General features: G+C 45.1%; 1 protein-coding gene across 1 annotated transcript in view; it reads right to left on the reverse strand.

Annotated features, from left to right (window-relative positions):
- HAUS1 (HAUS augmin like complex subunit 1) overlaps positions 1-24,530 on the reverse strand; it is a 111,622-nt gene that overhangs the window by 43,157 nt on the left and 43,935 nt on the right. Inside the window, exon 3 of the mRNA XM_069733575.1 lies at positions 1,437-1,572. Coding sequence (XP_069589676.1) covers positions 1,437-1,572 — 136 coding nt within the window. The remainder of the gene's footprint in view (positions 1-1,436; positions 1,573-24,530) is intronic.

Raw genomic sequence — 24,530 nt, forward strand, 5'->3', positions numbered from 1 at the left:
TTGACCGTGTGCATGGCGTTATGAAGTCTGAAGACTACCAACAAATTTTGCAGCATAACGTAGGGCCCAGTGTGAGAAAGCTGGGTCTCCCTCATGGGTCATGGGTCTTCCAGCAGGACAATGACCCAAAACACAATGACCCAAAACACACTTCAAAAAGCACTAGAAAATGGTTTGAGAGAAAGCACTCGAGACTTCTAAGGTGGCCAGCAATGAGTTCAGACCTGAATCCCATAAAACACCTGTGGAGAGATCCAAAAATGGCAGTTTGGAGAAGGCACCCTTCAAATATCAGGGACCTGGAGCAGTTTGCCAAAGAAGAATGGTCTAAAATTCCAGCAGAGCGTTGTAAGAAACTCATTGATGGTTACCGGAAGCGGTTGGTCGCAGTTATTTTGGCTAAAGGTTGTGCAACCAAGTATTAGGCTGAGGGTGCCAATACTTTTGTCTGGCCCATTTTTGGAGTTTTGTGTGAAATGATCAATGTTTTGCTTTTTGCTTCATTCTCTTTTGTGTTTTTTCATTTAAGACAAATTAAATGAAGATAATAATACCAAAGAATTTGTGATTGCAATCATTTTCAGGAAGAAACTGAGTATTATCTGACAGAATTGCAGGGGTGTTAATACTTTTGGCCATGACTGTATAGTGTACTCAGTTACTATGTGTAACACCGTCCCTTATTATGTACCATCCTCTCTGGTTATATACACAATGCCATCCCTTATTATATAGCTTCCTCTGCTGTTATATACAGCGCTGTCTCTTACATAGTGTATTCTTGATAATTTTGTTATTCAGAGTGTCCTCTTATTGCATAGTCCCCTATCTTGTTAGATATAAAATGACTGCTGATGGAGCAGCCGGTGACCAGATGACCAGGCCACGAGCTCCTGCATTAGAAAAGAAGCTTTCCCATGTTCCATCAGCCATCATTGCAGTATACAACAAGACAGGATGGTATGTAATAAAGACAGGGCTCTACATAATCCGATATGTAAGTGACGGAGCTGTATACATAACAAGAGAGGGCACTGTATAATAAGACAGCAATAAATATAAGACTATGCAAATATATATATATATATATATATACAAATGTGTATGATTATCATATATATCTCTGTTGCCATAAAAGGAAGGGGGCCCAGATACATTTCTTGCACAGGGGCCCCAAACTGTCAGTGTCCGCTACTGGTCAATAGTGGAATTCCTCATGCATGCACCTGACAGCTGGCTCTCAATGGTCATCCATAGCAAAAAGTACTTTTATTCTTAGGTCAACAGAATTATAAGTGCAGCTCTGAAGCATAAAGCTGCAGTATTTTGAGTATCAATCTTTTCATCACACACTTATGATTCTAGAAATACGCAGAATGTACGTTCAGTAATTAAATAGGACGTACAGTACAAGTCGCCCCCACAGCCACTTGTACCTGCCCAGTGACGAATCCTTTAATTCTAGTGTGAGGCAGCTATCCACTAGTTGATTAAAGTAAGTGTTGCCCATACGAGACAGGTCACCATAGGAAGGGCCCAGACTCTCTCTCAGAAGGTCATGGATGCTTTGAGCTGGAGGAATAAGACAGTTTATATAGAAATTATGCATTAGATGGCAGAACATTTATAGATTATAAAAAACAAACAAACAAAAAAAACACTTTTCCAACCGCAACATGAGGCCATATGGCTGGGAAAAGATCCCCAGGACCTCGGTGATCCTGAAATTAGAGGCCGCAGCTCTGACTTTGCATTGGGTCTCCTTCACAGCAGCTCATTTGCCAGCTTTTGAGGCGAATGAGGTTTTGCTGCTGTGGAGGGGAAAACTGTGAAAGTTGCCAAAGAACAGACCCAAACAATCACAAAGCGACTGGACATCATACATAGTTAGGTCCATATATATTTGGAAAGAGACAACATTTTTCTAATTTTGGTTATATACATTACCACAATGAATTTTAAACAAAACAATTCAGATGCAGTTGAAGTTCAGACTTTCAGCTTTCATTTGAGGGTATCCACATTAAAATTAGATGAAGGGTTTAGGAGTTTCAGCTCCTTAACATGTGTCATCCTGTTTTTAAAGGGACCAAAAGTAAATCGGACAATTGACTCCAAGGCTATTTCATGGACAGGTGTGGGCAATCCCTTCGTTAGGTCATTCTCAATTAAGCAGATAAAAGGCCTGGAGTTGATTTGAGGTGTGGTGCTTGCATTTGGAAGGTTTTGCTGTGAAGTAAACATGAGGTCAAAGGAGCTCTCCATGCAGGTGACACAAGCCATCCTTAAGCTGTGAAAACAGAAAAAACCCATCCGAGAAATTGCTGGAATATTAGGAGTGGCAAAATCTACAGTTTGGTACATCCTGAGAAAGAAAGCAAGCACTGGTGAACTCATCAATGCAAAAAGACCTGGGTGCCCACGGAAGACAACAGTGGTGGATGATCGCAGAATAATCTCCATGGTGAAGAGAAACCCATTCATAACAGTCAACCAAGTGAACAACACTCTCCAGGAGGTCGGCGTATCAATATCCAAATCTACCATAAAGAGAAGACGGCATGAAAGTAAATACAGAGGGTTCACTGCACGGTGCAAGCCACTCATAAGTATCAAGAATAAAAAGGCTAGACTGGACTTTGATAAAAAAAATCTAAAAAAACCAGCACAGTTCTGGAAGAACATTCTTTGGACAGATGATCAACCTCCACCAGAATGATGGAAAGAGAAAAGTATGGCGAAGGCGTGGTACAGCTCATGATCCAAAGCATACCACATCATCTGTAAAACACGGCGGAGGCAGTGTGATGGCTTGGGCATGCATGGCTGCCAGTGGCACTGGGTCACTAGTGTTTATTGATGATGTGACACAAGACAGAAGCAGCCGAATGAATTCTGAGGTATTCAGAGCCGCCATACTGTGTGCTCAGATCCAGCCAAATGCAGCCAAACTGATTGTCCATCTGTAGTATGAAACGACGACCAATCACCCAAAACATATAGCCAAAGCAACCCAGGAGTTTATTAAAGCAAAGAAGTGGAATATTCTTGAATGGCCAAGTCAGTCACCTGTTCTCAACCCAATTGAGCATGCATTTCACTTGTTAAAGACTAAACTTCAGAGAAAGGCCCACAAACAAACAGCAACTGAAAACCACCGCAGTGAAGGTCTGGCACAGCATCAAAAAGGAGGAAACACAGCATCTGGTGATGTCCATGAGTTCAAGACTTCAGGCAGTCATTGCCAACAAAGGGTTTTCAACCAAGTACTAAAAATGAAGATTTTATTTAAAATTATTGAATCTGTTCAATTACTTTTGGTCCCTTTAAAAACAGGGGGGCACATGTTAAGGAGCTGAAACTCCTAAATCCTTCATCCAATTTTAATGTGGATACCCTCAAACAGCGTCGGACTGGGGAGTCTGGGGCCCACCAGAGGAATAGACTCTAGGGGCCCACCCTACAGCTATATGCAAATATCTGTCATTATAGTGGAGCATCGGCTGTAAAACACCGGAGGCTGCTGCACATCTACCGTGTGCCCCAATAACTGGGATGTATAATTACGGTAGTTTACATTAATGGGGTTCTTGGTTAAAACAAGTTATCACTGATCCATGGGCTCCACAGGATAGGTGATCGCTTAGATCCGACCATTAGAAACTGCACCGATCGGAAGACTGGGGAAGTTTTATCCCTGACAGGACACTTATCACCATTTTAAAATGCAGCGGTAGGTGGGATTTCTGACCGCAGCTCCATTCATTCTCTTTGGGGCTTCCAGAAAAAAACAAGTGCAGCCACAGAGTGAATGAATGGATCAGTGATCTAGTCGGACATGCCACTCCAGTCTAATGGGGATAAAAAGTTCCACATTTTGCTGAATGGGTCCAAGCAGTCAGACCCCCACCAATCAATACGTTATCACTTATCCTGTGGAGAGGGGATTACTTTTTTTTCCACAGGAAACCCCCTGTAAGTGCATCTCCGCCACTGTGTTCAAAGCATTAAAACTCTAATGGAAATAAAGAATCTTCTCCTAAATAATATCAGAGAGAACAAATGACCACCATACACAACACAATCCACTATACCAAGACCAATAATACCACATACAGGAAGAAACACCACCACACCACGACCAGACTATAGTGACCTAATAATACCACATACAGGAAGAAACACCACCACACCATGACCAGACCATATAGTGACCTAATAATACCACATACAGGAAGAAATACCACCACACCATGACCAGACCACATAGTGACCGAATAATACTACATACAAGGGACAAATACCGTCACACCATGAACAGATCACATATTACCACCACTTGGTGACCAAATAGCACATACAAGGGACAAATACCACAACACCATTTCCAGACCACATATTACCACCACATAGTGACTGAATACTACAATACTGATCAGTAATAAAAAAACACAATGCTATCACCATAAGTGCCAGTATTCACAGGAGATCTGTACTTAGTATGCAGTGTCTGTGTAGAGGTAATACAGAGATCACTGGTGGTATTATACACAGGATCGCTGTATATAATGTATAGGTAATACAGTGATCACTGGTGACATTGTACACAGGACCTCTGTATATAGTATACAGTGTATAGTGTCAGTGTATAGGTAACACTGACTCACCAGTGACGTCTCTAGGTGAAGACCTTCATCTTTCAACCAGCACAGACCACCATCATTTCTTCCAGCCAGGACTCGTTTCTGCAGGAAATAACACAGTTATCTCGAGCTCCGCTTGCAGAACACATTACTTAATTTTACACAACTTCTACATTACACCACATGGAGAAAAAAAGGCGATATAGTGTCACTCTGCACAGTAACAGGACCGCCCCCCATTTAAAACAGTATACTCAAAAAATAAAATAAATACATCACTGCAGTAATAATATCCCTTAATTAGCCCCTATGGTAATAATATCCCCCATCCTGGCCCCGTTTATCTCATTCCTGGCTCCAGCCATATGTTCTCCCATCCTGTCCTCATGAGTATCCATTCTACCCCATATGATCTCCCCATCCTGCCCCATCTGTCTCCATCGTATCCATCCTGCCCCATGATCCAATCCTGCTCCATGTCTTTCATTCTGCCCCGTGTCTCCAATCATGCCCCGTATCTACATTCTGCCCATGCCTCCAGTCCTGCCCCCAGTGTGTCCAGCAATCTGCCCGTGTCTCCAGCATATTACCCCCAGTGTGTCCAGCAATCTGCCCCAGTGTGTCCAGCATTGGCCCAGTGTGTCCAGCAGTGCCCCAGTGTGTCTAGCAATCTGCCCCAGTGTGTCCAGCATCGCCCCAGTGTGTCCAGCAATCTGCCCTCAGTGTGTCCAGCACTGCCCCCAGTGTGTCCAGCAATCTGCCCCAGTATGTCCAGCACTGCCCCCAGTGTGTCCAGCATTGCCCCGTGTGTCCAGCACTGCCCCCAGTGTGTCCAGCAATCTGCCCCAGTATGTCCAGCACTGCCCCCAGTGTGTCCAGCATTGCCCCAGTGTGTCCAGCACTGCCCCCAGTGTGTCCAGCAATCTGCCCCAGTGTGTCCAGCAATCTGCCCCAGTGTGTCCAGCAATCTGCCCCAGTGTGTCCTTTCATTGCCCCAGTGTGTCCAGTAGTCTGCCCCAGTGTGTCCAGTAGTCTGCCCCAGTGTGTCAAGCACTGCCCCCAGTGTGTCCAGCATTTCCCCAGTGTGTCCAGCATTTCCCCAGTGTGTCCAGCAATCTGACCCAGTGTGTCCAGCAATCTGACCCAGTGTGTCCAGCAATCTGCCCCAGTGTGTCCAGCAATCTGCCCCAGTGTGTCCAGCAATCTGCCCCAGTGTGTCCAGCAATCTGCCCCAGTGTGTCCAGCAATCTGCCCCAGTGTGTCCAGCAATCTGCCCCCAGTGTGTCCAGCAATCTGCCCCCAGTGTGTCCAGCAATCTGCCCCCAGTGTGTCCAGCAATCTGATCCCAGTGTGTCCAGCAATCTGCCCCCAGTGTGTCCAGCAATCTGCCCCCAGTGTGTCCAGCACTGCCCCCAGTGTGTCCAGCAATCTGCCCCAGTGTGTCCAGCATTGCCCCAGTGTGTCCAGCAATCTGCCCCAGTGTGTCCAGCAATCTGCCCCAGTGTGTCCAGCATTGACCCAGTGTGTCCAGCACTGCCCCCAGTGTGTCCAGAATTGCCCCAGTGTCTCCAGCATTCTGCCCCAGTGTCTCCAGCATTCTGCCCCAGTGTCTCCAGCATTCTGCCCCAGTGTCTCCAGCATTCTGCCCCAGTGTCTCCAGCATTCTGCCCCAGTGTCTCCAGCATTCTGCCCCAGTGTCTCCAGCACTGCCCCCAGTGTCTCCAGCAATCTGCCCCAGTGTGTTCAGCATTGCCCCAGTGTGTCCAGCAATCTGCCCCACTGGGGCAGTAAGGTCCTTACTGACTGGCTGCAATCATCAACAAAAATGTGAGGTTCCTCAGCTCCTCAGCCTCTGATCATAGTAGTGCAGATAGTGCGCGCCTGTGTGCCTGTGCTGCTTGGACAGACGACCAATCACAGCACAGCTCATTGAGGTGTGCTATGACCTGTGTGACTGTGAGGTCACACAAAGAAAACTAATGCTGATTGGCTGCTCCTGCCTGCATCTGTCAACCAATCAGCATTAGAACACCCTTAGTCCTGACTCCAGAGTTTTAATGAAGAAGAGGTGGAGTCAAGGGCGGGCAAAGTAACAAGAAACAGGTCGGTGATGACCCGTGCTGCAGACTCAGTGCAGTGCGTGCGTCCCTGTCTTCTCCTCTCTGACTCACACAGTCAGTCAGCTGTTTTCTCCGACTATGCTGTGTGCTAGCTGAAGTCAGTGAGGTCGGCACTCGCACCACGTTGCGCACGGCCGCTCTTATCAAGAGCACAGACTCGGCGTCGCCGTCGGCAGCAGTGCGAGATGATCATCATGTGGAGGAGCGAGCGGCTGCTTGCACAGCAGCACTTCACATTCTTCCATAGCCGGGCGGCCCCGGCTATAGAATAAATAAACTGTGCACCACATGCAGGGCAGGGACAAATGAAGGAGGCAGGGGCTGGGGGCGGGGCCCACCGGAGGATTCTCCGGTGTCCCGGAGCCCCAGTCCGAGCCTGCAGCAGAGCCACGTAGTATATTGCACAGTGACGTAGTATATTGCCCAGCCACGTAGTATACAGCACAGAGCCACGTAGTATATACAGCACAGAGCCATGTAGTATATACAGCACAGAGCCACGTTGTATATTGCAGAGCCACGTAGTATATATACAGCACAGAGCCACATAGTATATTGCCCAGCCATGTAGTATATACAGCACAGAGCCACGTTGTATATTGCAGAGCCACATAGTATATACAGCAGAGCCACATAGTATATTGCCCAGCCATGTAGTATATACAGCACAGAGCCACGTTGTATATTGCAGAGCCACGTAGTATATACAGCACAGAGCCACATAGTATATTGCCCAGCCATGTAGTATATACAGCACAGAGCCACGTTGTATATTGCAGAGCCACGTAGTATATACAGCACAGAGCCACATAGTATATTGCCCAGCCATGTAGTATATACAGCACAGAGCCACGTTGTATATTGCAGAGCCACGTAGTATATACAGCCAGAGCCACATAGTATATTGCCCAGCCATGTAGTATATACAGCACAGAGCCACGTAGTATATACAGCACAGAGCCACGTAGTATATACAGCACAGAGCCACGTTGTATATTGCCCAGCCATGTAGTATATACATCACAGAGCCATGTAGTATATACAGCACAGAGCCACGTTGTATATTGCCCAGCCATGTAGTATATACAGCACAGAGCCATGTAGTATATACAGCACAGAGCCACGTTGTATATTGCCCAGCCATGTAGTATATACAGCACAGAGCCACGTAGTATATACAGCACAGAGCCACATAGTATATTGCCCAGCCATGTAGTATATACAGCACAGAGCCATGTAGTATATACAGCACAGAGCCATGTAGTATATACAGCACAGAGCCATGTAGTATATACAGCACAGAGCCATGTAGTATATACAGCACAGAGCCATGTAGTATATACAGCACAGAGCCGCGTAGTATATACAGCACAGAGCCACATAGTATATTGCCCAGCCATGTAGTATATACAGCACAGAGCCATGTAGTATATACAGCACAGAGCCATGTAGTATATACAGCACAGAGCCACGTTGTATATTGCACAGAGCCACATAGTATATTGCCCAGCCACGTAGTATATACAGCACAGAGCCATGTAGTATATTGCCCAGCCACGTAGTATATTGCCTTCCTCACTGTGTCACGTCATCTGATTTCCTGAGGACCCCTTCCCCACTGTGTCACCTAATTTCTTGAGGGCCCCCTGTGTGCCGCTTTGGGGCCCTTCCCCAGAGGTGAAATGGTGGGAGAGGTGACCGGGCCCCACAGTAAATTAGGAGACAGTGGGGAAGGGGGACCACAGGAAATTAGAAATTTTCTATGGGGGCCCCCCAGACCTCCACCTTGTGTCACCGCTTTAGAATGCAGGGGCCGGGGGGGGCCTCCCATAACTGTCTCAGTGGCTGTCTACTGCTGCAGCCTGCAGGCATATTTTACTCACATACTGTCTTACATACATTTAGTACATTGATTTATTACAATAGTGACTCACTAAGACAGGAAATTCCTGGACTGTCTCTGAACCATCAGCTACAGGCAGCACTGCAGCCTCTCCGACTCCGACTATGAATGATGGTGCAGGACTCAGTGCGCCTGTGCTGCTTGGTCAATCACAGCACAGCTCACTCTGTGCTGTGACCTGTGAGGTCACACAAAGCAAAACTAATGCTGATTGGCTGCATGTCAGGCCAGCCAATCAGCATTAGAATACCGTAGTCCAACCAGACCACAGAACTAGAAGAGGAGGCGGAGTTGAGAAGATCATGAAGGAAGGATGATGCTCATGCAAATGTATGTATGCAAATGCAATGGCTCATGTGACTGAGACTGAGTGACTCGCTCCTGACTGGTGCTGCTGGTGGGGTGGTGCCGTGGCCGGGTCTGCTGAGCGGCGAATCGCGGCGCACGGGCTGCCTGCTCTCAATAGCATGCTAGCAGCCAGGAGCGCACAATCGGCACTGCAGCGGCTGCAGACAGTCTAGCCACTGCACTGTCTGCAGCCAGCCCAGCACTGAGAGCGCGCGGTAATGAATGGTGATGATGGTCCATTATTATTAGTGTGGTGATGTGATGTCATGTGATGTGTGTGGAGAAGGAGCTGCAGCGCGGCTGCACTTCTCACACAGACACACAGGACATGAAATGATCACACTCACACACACTATGCGAGCGTGAATGAGGCAGCCTGCACCTGGGCACTGCAGCAGGGACAAATGAAGGAGGCAGGCAGGGCCAGGGGGCGGGGCCCACCGAAGGATTCTCCGGTGTCCCGGTGCCGCAGTCCGACGCTGCCCTCAAATGAAAGCTGAAAGTCTGAACTTCAACTGCATCTGAATTGTTTTGTTTAAAATTCATTGTGGTAATGTCTAACCAAATTTAGAAAAATGTTGTCTCTGTCCAAATATATATGGACCTAACTGTATATCAACACTTAGTAAGGCCCCTTTCACACATCAGTTTATTGCAGTCAGTCACAATCCGTTGGCTCGATGGATCCGTCACAGATTGTGAAAAAATGATGCGACGGATCAGTTTTTGTACGGATCCGACTAGCGGATCTGGCTAATTGGATCCGAGCATGCCCAGTTTAAAAAAAAAAAAAAAAAAAGTCTGTTGCTGGATTTAGTCATTTGTCGGATCCGGCGCCATAGGCTTCCATTCTAGCAAATGATGGACGGCGACGGATCAGTCACTCAGTTTTTTTGACGTACACAAAAAAAAGTTACTTTGTCCGTTGTCTCGGCCAACGGACAATTTTCGAGGGATCCAGCAAACGACGGATAAAACGTGAGGCCATCCATCGCAATCTGTCGCTCAGGCTACGTTCACACTAGCGTTGCGCGCCGCTGCGTCGGCGACGCAACGCACGCACGCGTGCAAACGCACGCAAAAACGCTGCGTTTTTCGATGCGTGCGTCGTTTTTTGACGAAAATCGGACGCAAGAAAAATGCAACTTGTTGCATTTTCTTGCGTCCGACGCTAGCATCAAAAACGACGCACATGTCGGAAAACGCAAGAAAAACGCATGCGTCCCCCATGTTAAACATAGGGGCGCATGACGCGTGCGTCGCCGCTGCGTTTCCCGACGCAGCGTCGGGAAACGCTAATGTGAACGTAGCCTAATACAAGTCTATGAGAAAAAAACGGATCCGGCGATATCAATCGCTGTATCCATTATTTTTTTTTCAAAATTCGACAGATTGCAACTGATGGCAAAAAACTGATGTGTGAAAGGGGCCTAAGAGAAATATCACTCAAGAACAAGGCCAAATTTGGTGCTTAATTACTGAGCAGATGCTGGCTGTAATTCATAAACAACATCTGCCTGTAACAGCAGCGACATGAGCCAATGGCGGCATTTAAATGGGAGCGATCGCCAGTGGCAGTCATTGCTGAGTGAACATGGGTCACAATGGCAGTTAGGGGAATGGTGAAGGCCATCTTGGTACTCCTGTGAAGTTAATCCACAGATTGGGCAACTATTTACTGCAATACTATAGGATTACAGTATATACACTGCTAAAAAAAATAAAGGGAACACAAATACCATATCCTAGATATCACTGAAAGAAATATTTGAGTTGCAAATCTTTATTCATTACATAGTGGAATGTGTTGAGAGCAATAAAGCATAAAAATGATGAATGTAAATCAAAATGAATATCCCATGGAGGTCTGGATTTGGAATGATACTCAAAATCAAAGTGGAAAATCAAATTACAGGCTGATCCAACTTCAGTGGAAATGCCTCAAGACAAGGAAATGATGTTCAGTTGTGTCTGTGTTGCCTCCATGTTCCTGTATGACCTCCCTACAACGCATGGGCATGCTCCTAATGAGGCGGCAGATGGTCTCCTGCGGGATCTCCTCCCAGACGTGGACTAAAGCATCCGCCAACTCCTGGACAATCCTTGTGGTGCAACGTGGAAAGTGCGAGACATGAAGTCCCAGATGTGTTCAATCGGATTTAGGTCTGGGGAACGGGTGGGCCAGTCCATAGCTTCAGTGCCTTCATCGTGAAGGAACTGCTGACACTCCAGCCACATGAGGTCTGGCATTGTCTTGCATTAGGAGGAACCCAGGGCCAACCGCCCCAGCATATGGTCTCACAAGGTGTCTTAGGATCTCATCTCTGTACCTAATGGCAGTCAGGCTACCTCTAGCGAGCACATGGAGGGCTGTGCGGCCCTCCAAAGAAATGCCACCCCACACCATTACTGACCCACTGCCAAACCAGTCATGCTGAAGGATGTTGCAGGCAGCAGATTGCTCTCCTCGGCATCTCCAGACTCTGTCACATCTGTCACATGTGCTCAGTATGAACCTGCTTTCATCTGTGAAGAGCACAGGGTGCCAGTGGCGAATTTGCCAATCTTGGTGTTCTGTGGCAAATGCCAATCGTCCTGCATGGTGTGGGGCTGTGAGCACAACCCCCATCTGTGGACATCGGGCACTCAGACCATCCTCAGAATCCGTTTCTAACCATTTGTGCAGACACATGCACATTTGTGGCCTGCTGGAGGTCATTTTTCAGGGCTCTGGCAGTGCTGCTCCTGGTCCTCCTTGAACAAAGGCTGAGATAGTGGTCCTGCTGCTGGGTTGTTGCCCTCCTACGGCCACCTCCACATCTCCTGGTGTACTGGCCTGTCTCCTGGTAGCGCCTCCAGCCTCTGGACACCACGCTGACAAACAGCAAACCTTCTTGCCACAGCTCGCATTGATGTGCCATCCTGGATAAGCTGCACTACCTGAGCCACTTGTGTGGGTTGTAGAGTCCGCCTCATGCTACCACAAGTGTGAAAGCACAACCAACATTCAAAAGTGACCAAAACATCAGCCAGAAAGCATTGGTACTGAGATGTGGTCTGTTGTCCCCACCAGCAGAACCGTTCCTTTATTGAGTGTGTCTTGATAATTGCCAATAATTTCCATCTGTTGTCTATTCCATTTGCACAACAGCATGTGAAATTGATTATCAGTGTTACTTCCTAAGTGGACAGTCTGATTTCACAGAAGTTGGCTTTACTTGGGAGTTATATTCTGTTTAAGTGTTCTTTTTTTTTTTTTTTTTTTTGAACAGTGTATATTTTAGGAGTCGGACTCTGCCCATTTTTTTTTTTTTTTTTACCAACTCCGACTTCACCAAAATGGACACCGACTCCACAGCACTGGTGTTCCTGCCTTTCTTGCTTATCACTTTTGTCTTTTCAGGTTCTAGATGAGCGCAAATTACAAGAAGTGGACGGTATGTGGAAAGAATTTGAAACCCCAGAAAATAGAATTATTCTTACCGTTAATTCGGTTTCTAGTAACCCACCACGACAGCACACCTGGAGGATGTTACCCCTTTCCTAATAGGGACAGGAAATGACAAGAGGTTAAATAACCCCTCCCTCATCCTCCCCTCAGTGTTATTATAAAGGACCACAGGAGAATGAATGCTTCAAATTATATTTATTCTTTTCAGAACGTATATTAAGCAAAGGGAGGGATTACTCCTGCTGTCGTGGTGGGTTACTAGAAACCGAATTAACGGTAAGAATAATTCTATTTTCTCTAGTAACCCCCCACGACAGCACACCTGGAGCAGTACCCAAGAGTAATTTTTAGGGAGGGACTACAGCACTAAAGGACTTTTTCTCCGAAGGCTAAGTCTTCTTTTGACATCAGGTCAAGCCTGTAATGTTTGGAGAACGTATGGACCGAGGACCACGTGGCCGCTTTGCATATTTGCTCGATGGAAGCACTGGCTTTCTCGGCCCAGGAGACAGCTGTTGCTCTAGTAGAATGGGCTGTAAGCTTTCCTGGTGGTGGAAGGCCTTGAATTTGATAAGCCTCCAGGATTGCTCTTTTGATCCAATTTGCAATTGTGGATCTGGAAGTCTTCTTCCCCTTATTCTGGCCGAGAAGATGAATAAACAGATTTTGATCTTTTCTAATCTTTTCTGATGCATGAAGATAATAGAGTACCATTCTTCGAACATCCAAAGTATGGAAATGTTCCTCTTCCTCATTCTTTGGTTCTTGATAGAATGATGGAAGAATTATCTCCTGCGATTTGTGGAAATCGGAGACGACCTTTGGGAGAAAGGATGGGTCTAATCGTAGGATAAGCCTGTCCTGAAGAATCTTCATGTAGGGCTCGTTGATTGATAGGGCTTGTAGTTCACCCACTCTTCTGGCTGTTGTTATAGCTACCAGGAAGGTGGTTTTCCAAGCGAGTTTATCCATGGTTATGGAAGATAAGGGTTCAAATGGTGGCAGTGTAAGTCCTTTCAGGACTATATTCAGGTCCCAGGATGGAACTATATTTATGGGTCTTGGAGATATGCGGGATGCCGCCGTCATGAATCTTCTTACCCATCTATGGTTGGCTAAAGACTGGTCAAAATAAGAGCTCAAGGCTGCCACTTGTACCTTGAGGGTGCTGGGTCTGAGACCCTTCTCCAGCCCATCTTGTAGAAAATCCAGGATCTTGGCTAGGTTTGGTTTATCTGGGTTAGGTTGCTCAGGAGCACACCACGTGATGAACGTCTTCCAGATCTTTTGGTAAATAGAATTAGTTACCGTTTTGCGACTTTTTTGTAATGTTTCAATTACTCTCTTTGATAGTCCTCTAGTTCTCAGAATTGAGAATTCAGAAGCCAGGCATTTAGGTGTAGCCTCTCGGGATCTGGATGCAGTATTGGCCCCTGGTAGAGAAGGTCTTTGACCGGTGGAAGTGCTATTGGCCCATCTATCTTTAGACTGATGAGGGCCCCAAACCAACCTCTTTTGGGCCAAAGTGGAGCCACTAGGATCACCTTGAGTTTTTCTGCCCTTATTTTCTGCAGGACTTTTGGTAGGATCGGCAATGGCGGGAACGCGTATGCTAGCGAGAATGTCCATGGCTGGACCAATGCGTCCACAGCTAACCCCGGATTCATCGGATCTAGCGAGAAGAACTGGTCTACCTTTGCGTTCTGACTGTTCGCGAACAAGTCCACTTCTGGCTGTCCCCATCTTTTGACTAGTATCTGAAAGACTTCTGGGTTTAGGCTCCATTCTCCTGGATGGACCTCTGTTCTGCTCAGGAAGTCAGCTTGTACGTTTATCTCCCCTTTTATGTGTAGGGCGGATATGGAGAGAACATGTTCTTCGGCCCACGAAAATATTCTTGCTGATATTCTTTTTAGATCTTCGTGTCTTGTACTTCCCTGATGGCGAAGGTGGGCAACTGTTGTCATGTTGTCTGAGTATATTTTTAAGTGGGAATTTTGTACAAGAGTTACCGCCGCTTTGAGAACTTCTTCTACTGCTTTTAGCTCTTTGTAATTCGAGGATTGTTGTGCTATTTCGGCTGACCAGAATCCCTGGAATATGTGCTGGTCTACCGTAGCTCCCCAACCTTTTCCACTGGCATCTACTGTTATGGTCACTGCTGGGACCTGCAACCAGGGAACTCCTCTCATTAAGTTCTCTTTTTGTAGCCACCATGTTAATGAGGACTTTACATGCGGTGGTATCCGGATCTTTTTGTCTAGAGAACCTGGGGATCCGTCCCAGCTTGACAGAATATGAGTCTGAAGTATCCTGGTGTGGGCTTGAGCCCATGCCACCATCTGGATGCAAGATGTCATGGTACCTAGAACCGACATGGCCCATCTTAGAGATACTCTCTTCTTGTCCCGCAATGTTCTTATCCTTGATGTAAGCAGGGACCGTTTTTGTTCGGGCAAGAAAGATGTTTGTCTGTGGGAGTCTAATAAGACCCCTAAAAAGATCTTCGTTGTGGACGGAACCATATCCGATTTTTTGGGGTTTATCACCCAACCCAGAGATGACAGGATCTGGACTGTTGTTTGAAGATGTTCCTGTAGAATTGGAACCGTGGGAGCCACTACCAAGAGGTCGTCGAGGTATGGGATTATGCATATCCGTCGACTTCTGATGTACGCCATCACCTCGGACATGACCTTTGTAAAGATCCTTGGAGCTGATGATAGTCCGAATGGGAGGACATTGAACTGGAAGTGGTCTATAACTTCTCCTCTGGTGACTGCAAACCTTAGAAATTTCCGATAGGTTGGATGGACTGGGACGTGATAATATGCGTCCTGTAAGTCGATGGTTGCCATGACGAAGTCTTGCCCTATTAAGGGTACTGTCGATCTGACGGACTCCATTCTGAATCTTCTGTAGGTTACATATTGATTCAGCGGTTTCAGATTGATTATCATCCGATGGGTTCCGTTTGGTTTCCTTATCAGAAATAGGCTGGAATAATGGCCCTTGTTTCTTTCGTCTTTTGGGACTGTGGAGATCACATTGTTGATTAAGAGATCTTCTATCCCAGTTATCAGGGTGGACTGTAGCTTCGGTGTTGATAACGTTGTAGTTTTCATTCTTTTTTGGGGATATGATGTAAACTCTATTTTCATCCCCTCTTTGACCAATCTTAAGGTCCACTGATCCACACCGATCTCTTGCCAGACTGGGAGGAAGTTCGAAATCCGACCCCCCACTATGACGGCGTCATTGCTTTCTCTGGTTTTGGGGTTGTGAAAGAAAAAGATTCCTGTCTTTCCCTCCTTTCGGATAGCTCCAGCGACCTGTTTTACCCTTTCCTCTGTATTGAGGAGTATGCTCCTGCTGAGTGCGGAAGGGTCTTTTCCTAGGGTTTCTAGGTTCTGGTAAGGTCTTTTTCTTGTCTGAAGCCTTCTCCAAAAGGTCATCCAAGGCTGGTCCAAACATATACTTTCCTTTAAAGGGAATAGAACACAGCCTCATCTTGGAAGTCATATCCCCAGACCAGGATCTTAGCCAGAGTGCACGCCTTACCGAGTTTGACAGTGCGGATGATCTCGCCGTCACTCTCACGGATTCTGCAGAAGCATCTGCTAAAAAGCCTGTTGCTTTCTGGAAGATAGGCAAGGAGGCCAGAATATCTTCTCTCGGAGTACCTGAGGACAAGTGCTCCTCTAGCTGCCCCAGCCAGCGATGCATCGATCTAGCCACGCAAGTGGATACTGAATTGATGTTCAGTAAAGATGCTGACGTTTCCCACGACTTCCTTAGTAGTCCGTCCATCTTACGTTCCAGAGGGTCTCTCAGTTGGGAGGCATCCTTGAATGGTAGCGTGGTCTTTTTGGCTACTCTGGCAATCTGGACGTCCACTTTTGGGACTTCTGACCAGCATGACGCTGTCTCGGCATCCACAGGAAATCTGTCTTTAATTTCCGCTGGAGTAGTCAGCTTCTTTTCTGGGGATTCCCACTCGTCCAGAACTAAATCTCGGATGTTTTGGTGAATAGGAAACACCTGACGCTTCCTAGAACGAAGTCCTCCAAACATCTCTTCTTGCACTGACTGTGCCGTCTTCTCTTCCTCAACCTCCATAGTTTTCCTTACAGCCGTAAGGAGTTCTTCTATATCAGATGAAGAGAAGTAGTATCTCTCTTGCTGGACAGTTTCAGAGTCCAGGGATAATTCACCCTCCTCTGGGGGTTCGTCCGACGTCTCTCCCTGAGAGTCCTCCTGCTCTTCCTCCTGTGGATTAAGTTTCCTTTTCTTAGCCTCAGGAGGGGCACTAGGAGATGGTGTAGGCTGGGAAAGACTGGCCAGAGATGTTTTAATCTCCTGCTGGATTAAGGTTTTAATCTCCTCTATCAGGGATGGCCGTTCCTCGCTGATAATTTTGTCTGTGCATTCTTTGCACAATGATTTCTTGTATGAAGAGGACAGCTTCTTCATACAAACTGCGCATTTGCGGGTAGTTTTTGTTTTGCTTCCTGATGTGGGTTCCTTGTCCCCCTAAAAAGAAAGGGGAGAAGGAATCATAAGACTACAACCCACATCAGGGAATGGCCAGACTACTCACTGGGGCCGGGATGGTGCTGTGTTCTGCAGGTGCAGAGCGCGAGGAAGCAGACATCTCCATAGTCTTCACCACACAGTGGTCCTACCTGCGATGTCTTCCTGTCCAGGGCCTGAATATATAGGCGACCGGACGCAGCACCTGTCCTCCTGGATGAGGACCTCCTCCTCCGGTGTCCGGAAGTACGTGGGGGGAGAACGCCGACGTCTTCCATGCTATCTCCTAGCGTTCCTGGCTGGAACGCACGAGGAACTTCCTGATTCAGAGAAGCCGGCCGGCGTCTGACGTCACATCCGGCCGCCGGCTTCAGACCGGAAGTACCCACACACGCGCGCGCGGTGCGGAGGAGAAGGGCTGGAGAGCTCCGAGAGGCCTCCAGCCGAAGAACGCCCCAGACCTTACCCGCAGGCGCGGAATGGTGGCGAAGGAGTCCCGAGTCGGAGGAGACGGGAGCAGCGACAGGGAATGGACGTAAGTCTGATCCCAGCTGCCCGGCCAGATTATCTGTATTCCCCCCGGTGACCGCTGCCGGCACAGTGCACCTGGGATGACCTCTTCATCCCTAGTAGGGACAGGAAAGAACACTGAGGGGAGGATGAGGGAGGGGTTATTTAACCTCTTGTCATTTCCTGTCCCTATTAGGAAAGGGGTAACATCCTCCAGGTGTGCTGTCGTGGGGGGTTACTAGAGAAAAAGGAAATAAAGTGTAAGTCCTGAAATATCTATCTATCTATCTATCTATCTATCTATCTATCTATATATATATATATATATATATATATATATATATATATATATATTCTGTTAAAGTGTTCCCTATATTTTTTTGAGCAGTGCAGTATAGAGTACTGAAAAAAAGTATAACATACAAAAAAACTACAGTCTTAAAGTCACCCCCTGTTTCCTAGTATAACAAAAAAAGTAAAGAAATTAAAAAAATATATTTGGTATTGTTGTGTCTGTAAATATCTGACCCATCAAAATCCCAAATAATTTAACCTCTTCTCCCAGAGCCTGTTTTCACCTTCATGACCAGGCCAATTTTTACAATTCTGACCACTGTCACTTTATGAGGTTATAACTAGGGTTGAGCGACTTTTACTTTTATAGGATCGGGTCGGGTTTCACGAAACCCGACTTTCTCAAAAGTTGGGTCGAGTGAAATCGGCCGAAACACGAAACCCAATGCAGTGCATTGGGTTTCTAATGGTTCCCAGGGTCTGAAGGAGAGGAAACTCTCCTTCAGGCCCTGGGATCCATATTTAAGTGTAAAATAAAGAATTAAAATAAAAAATATTGCTATACTTACCCTCTGACGCGCCCTGGTACTAACCGGCAGCCTTCCTTCCTTAGAATCAGCGCGTGAAGGACCTTTAGATGACGTCGCGGCTTGTGATTGGTCGCGCGAGCGCCCATGTGACCGCTCACGTGACGAATCACAAGCCGCGACGTCACCGAAGGTCCTTCAAGCGCTGATTCTTAGGAAGGAAGGCTGCCGGAAAGAAGCAGGGCGCGTCCGAGGGTGAGAATATTCCTATTAGGATGGCTATACCTATATGAAAAAATGAAGAGCGCTAAATAGCTAGTCTGAGGTGAACATAGGTGACATACAGACAATTGCCCACATGCAACTATACATGCCTAAACACTGAATGAGTAAAAACCCATAATTATACGTATTACCTAGTTGTACGGTGCTCCCCGCTTCCAGCCGCACATGGCACGCCACTCTCTGCCAAACCCCGACGCTGGTTTCGCAAAAGCTTCCTCCTGGGTTTTTACTCATTCAGTGTTTAGGCATGTATAGTTGCATGTGGGCAATTGTCTGTATGTCACCTATGTTCACCTCAGACTAGCTATTTAGCGCTCTTCATTTTTTCATATAGGTATAGCCATCTGCTGTATTGTATTTAGTTGCAAATCTGAGTATTGCTTGGTGGTGTTATTCTAGCACTATATAGAGCTGTGGCACAGAGTATACTTACTAGTTGCTCTGCTTAATAAGTTTTGTTTAGGGTCTTAGCATGCTGGCTGAATATAGTGATTTTTCGGCACTTGACATGGGTTAATTTAATCCATGTAATACACTGACATGTCTTACTTGCAAAAATTCGGTGAATAAATATTTAACAGACATTCATTTATATGTCAGTAAGGGTTGAGTCTTAATGAGTTGCATCTAATATATAATCACGTGTATAGCCGCTGCAGCACTAATTATAGCTGTGGTTTTGAGCGTTTGGCTTTCCAATAGCACAACTGAATTGCAATTGAGCAGCTTGGATTAAACTATATATCCAGATTTTACTGTGGATTTACTGCTTTTGGGTATTGGGATCTTCGTATAATTATCATGGTATTGTGATTAGTTGGTGTGGCCAGCGCTCATGGGCATTAATTTATAGTGTTATCATGTACCCATGAGGATTTTATTATATTTATATAAAGTATTGTAATTTTTTTGCTTCATCAAGTGAATACTCTTATGCATAACAATACTTTATAGGCTACTTCTTTTGTGTAATATCAAATAGGTGTCTTGTATCAAATGTTTATTTGAGGTATTTTCTCAGCATGCTCTATTGCCAAACTTAAGTTAATGAATGTACAGTTTACCTGGTGCTTTCCTGTTATTAGGAGAATTCTATCTACGCCTATCTGCCATTATATAATTGAGGTATACGGTTTTGAGGCATTGTTTTACTATTTGTATTGTTTTGTGTTAATAAAGTTATAACTTTATATTAAAAAAAGCATGACACTCTGATTTAGCATGCAGCTTAATATCTGCTTAGCGGATCAGTATGTTTAGTGTCACTTTATGTGGTAATAACTCTGCAACGCTTCAACAAATTCCAGTGATTTTGACACTGTTTTTTCGTGACACATTATACTTTATGATAAAGGTAAATTTAGGTCAATATGTTTTGTGTTTATTTATAAAAAAAAAATATCAAAAATTTGAGAAAAATGTTAAAAAATTAGCAATTTTCAAAATTTGAATGATTATCCCTTTAATCCAGATGGTCATACCACAAAAAAAATTAATAAATAACATTTCCCACATATCTGCTTTACATCAGCATCATTTCTAAAATGTTATTTTATTTTTTTTAGCATTTTAGGAGGTTTAAAAATGTAGCAGTAATTTTTCATTTTTTCAAGGAAATTTACTAAATTTATTTTTTTAGGGACTAAAACATGTTTGAAGTCACTTTAGGGGTCTCATATATTGGGAAACCCCCAAACGTGATACCATTTTAAAAACAGCACCCCCTGACATATAAAAAACTGCTGTCAGGTAGTTTATTAACCCATCAGGTGCTTTACAGGAATTAATGCAAAGTGGCATGACAGAAATGAAAATGTGTATTTTTACCACCTAAATGCCTCTAACTTCTGAACAGATTACAACAGCAATCAGAATCTAAGGCCGCTATTTGGTCATGAATTGGCACCGCAAACATCAGGACCACAAAATCATGATCTGAGGGCACCAATTGGGATAAAGAGGAAGCCCCCACACTCTGTTAACCATTTATAATGATGTAGTCACTATTTACAGCAGCATCTAAGGGGTTAAATAGATTTGGATGGTGCAAACACTGATCGTGGCTGATGCATAAAGTTGTCAGCTATAGTGCACAACCGACGGATGCTGGATTGTTAACTGTATGGGGAGGCTATTCTCTTATATGTCAGGTCAGTTAAAAAGCGTATTGGCTGTCATTAAGGGGTTAAAACAGTTAAAAGTTGACCAGCGATTTTCAACCACGTTTACAAACCCCTTTTTGTTGGAACCACCTCACATTTGAAATGACTGAAGGGTCAATATGAAAGAAAATACCCCAAAGTGACAATTCTAAAAACTGCACCCCTCAAGGTCCTCAAAAAACATTCAAGAAGTCTATTAACCCTTCAAGTGCTTCACAAGAATTAATGGAATGTGTACGGAAAAAATGAACAGTTAATTTCTTTTTTTTTCTTTTTTTTTTTTTAATTTCTTCACAGGGATAACTGGAGAAAATGCACACCAAAATTTGTTGTGCAATTTCTCCTGAGTATGCAGACACCCCATAAGCAGGTGGCGGGGTTGGGGGAAACTACTGTTTGTGTGCACAGCGGAGCTCAGAAAGGAATGATGTTTTGAAACTCAGACTTTAAGAGAATGGTATGCGGGTATCATATTGATCTGTGAAAATTAAAATAATTATTTCCCACAAAAAATATTTTTAGCTGTAACTTTTTCATTTTCACAAGGATAGGAAAAAATGAACCCCAAAATCTGTTGTGCAACTTCTTTTGAGAACGCAGATACCCCATATATGGTCGAAAAAAGCTCCTCAATGTGGAGCTTGCTCTTTGCCACATTGTTTTTTTTTTCCCTTCCTCTGGATCAACATGTTAGGCTATGGGTTGAACTAGATGGACTTAAAGCCTTCCTTCAACCTTAATAACTATGTTACTATGAAAACTACTATTGAGGCACAGTGCAAAGCTCAGAAGGGAAGAAGTGCCATATTGAGAGTTCAGATTTATTGGACTAGTTTGAGGAACAGCAGAACCCCCCCATAAGAGACCCCTTTTTACAAACTACACCTCTCAATTAACCCCTTTCTGACCTCGGACGGGATAGTAAGTCCGAGGTCAGATCGCCTGCTTTGAGGCAGGGCTCTGCGGTGAGCCCGCATCAAAGCCGGGACATGTCAGCTGTTTTGAACAGCTGACATGTGCCCGTAATAGGCGCGGGCAGAATCGCGATCTGCCCGCACCTATTAACTAGTTAAATGCCGCTGTCAAACGCAGACAGCGGCATTTAACTACCACTTCCGGCCGGGCAGCCGGAAATGATCGCATCGCCGACCCCCGTCACATGATCGGAGGTCGGCGATGCTTCAGAATAGTAACCATAGAGGTCCTTGAGACCTCTATGGTTACTGATCCCCGGCAGCTGTGAGCGCCACCCTGTGGTCGGCGCTCACAGCACACCTGCAATTCTGCTACATAGCAGCGATCTGATGATCGCTGCTATGTAGCAGAGCCGATCGTGCTATGCCTGCTTCTAGCCTCCCATGGAGGCTATTGAATCATGGCAAAAGTAAACAAAAAAAAAAAAAAAAGCAAAAAAAAAAAATGTGAAAAAAAAAATATATATAAAAGTTTAAATCACCCCCGTCGCCCCAATCAAAATAAATCAATAAAAAAAAAATCAAATCTACACATATTTGGTATCGCCACGTTCAGAATCGCCCGATCTATCAATAAAAAAAAGCATTAACCTGATCGCTAAACGGCGTAATGAGAAAAAAAATCGAAACGCCAGAATTACGTTTTTTTGGTTGCCGTGACATTGCATTAAAATGCAATAACGGGCAATCAAAAGCACGTATCTGCACCGAATTGGAATCATTAAAAACGCCAGCTCGGCACGCAAAAAATAAGCCCTCAACCGACCCCAGATCATGAAAAATGGAGACGCTACGAGTATCGGAAAATGGCGGAATTTTTTTTAATTTTTTTTAAAGCAAAGTTTGGAATTTTTTTCACCACTTAGGTAAAAAATAACCTAGTCATGTTAGGTGTCTATGAACTCGTAATGACCTGGAGAATCATAATGGCAGGTCAGTTTTAGCATTTAGTGAACCTAGCAAAAAAGCCAAACAAAAAACAAGTGTGGGATTGCACTTTTTTTGCAATTTCACCGCACTTGGAATTTTTTTCCCGTTTTCTAGTACACGACATGCTAAAACCAATGATGTCGTTCAAAAGTACATCTCGTCCCGCAAAAAATAAGACTTCACATGGCCAAATTGACGGAAAAATAAAAAAAGTTATGGCTCTGGGGAGGAGGGGAGTGAAAAACGAACACGGAAAAACGAAAAATCCCAAGGTCATGAAGGGGTTAATCTAGGGGTGCAGTGATCATAGCATTTTTATAAAGGAGTGGAAGAACTTGTTGTTTTGCCTGTCCCAAAGAGGAGGTTTAATCACAGATGGCATTGCTGTTTCAATGAAAACGGAGAGAGACGCTGCTATTAGAAAATAAAATTCATGTGGACCCGAGTCATCGTATATTACAGGATGATCAACAGCTTACTAAAAGAAAAGAAGCTCTGATTGAGGTAGCAGTTAGGATGAGTGGGCTACAAGACGGCCAAGAACAAGAGGACTCAGGTCCTGCCAATGCTGCTGCCGTTTCATCCTCATCAGATGAGGAGTTTGATTTAGACAAGTATTTGGATGAAATGGAGCAGGGAAAAAGATTCCACTCCCATAGAAAATAGATTGACCATATTTTAGCAAAAGTTTTCTACTTCTTTGAGAGCAAATGAAGAGCGTTCATTAAAACGCTGTCACATACTCACCTGCTCCTGGCACCGTCCCTGCATCTCCTATGGTCTCCAGGCACCGGCAGCTCTTCCAGCTTTGAGCGGTCACATGGTACCGCATTACAGTAATGAATATGGATGCGACTCCACTCCCATAGGGGTGGAGCTGCATATTCATTACTGTAATGAGCGGTAACAGTGACCGCTCAAAGCTGGAAGAGCTGCCGCGCCCGGAGAAAACCATCAGGGAATCTGCCAGGGACCGCGCCAGGAGCAGGTGAGTATAATGGGGAGGGAGAGCACGGAGATATTCACCTGTCCTCGTTCCACCGCCGGGCACCATCTTCCACCTGTAATGCTCAGGTCAGAGGGCACGATGACGTGGATAGTGCGCGCCCTCTGCCTGAGCGTCAGTGAGGAATTCGGGGAAGACACATCGGCGAGGTGAGTATTTTTTTTTTTTTTTAAATCACAGCAACAGCACATGGGGCATAATAGTCTATGGAGCATCTTATGGGGCCATAATCAGCATTTGTGGAGCATTATACCGGGCAAATGTGTCTATGGAGCATCTTATGGGGTCATAATCAACATTTGTGCAGCATTATATGGGGTATATTTTAATATGGAGCATCTCATGGGCCCATCATAAACTTTATGGAGCATTATATGGGGCGTATTTTGTATGGAGCATCTTATGGGGCCCATCATGTACTGTATGGAGCTTTATATGGGGCTCCTGATTCAATATGGATATTCAAAAACACAACCTACTGATGTCTCAATTTTACTTTTATTGGTATCTTTTTATTTTTGACATTTACCAGTAGCTGCTGCATTTTCCACCCTAGGCTTATGCTCGAGTCAGTAAGTTTTCCGTTTTTTTGTGGCAAAATTAGGGGTCTCTGCTTATACTAGAGTATTTACGGCAGATCAGATTTGAGGTAATCTATGAAGGAGGATCTGATTTCTCAGTACAAATTCATAGACAGACTGCACAAATGTTATTCAGTACATTTTTGTTGAAAAATTTTCCCCACTTATTGCATAGTGTATAATAAATTGTAAATATGTAAAAGTTTGTGTTCTAAAGTTGTATTCCAATATATTTTATGTTCGATCTAAATGGCTTGATTATT

This window comes from Ranitomeya imitator, chromosome 7, assembly GCF_032444005.1.
Source record: "Ranitomeya imitator isolate aRanImi1 chromosome 7, aRanImi1.pri, whole genome shotgun sequence".
NCBI classification, from domain to species: Eukaryota; Metazoa; Chordata; class Amphibia; order Anura; family Dendrobatidae; genus Ranitomeya; species Ranitomeya imitator.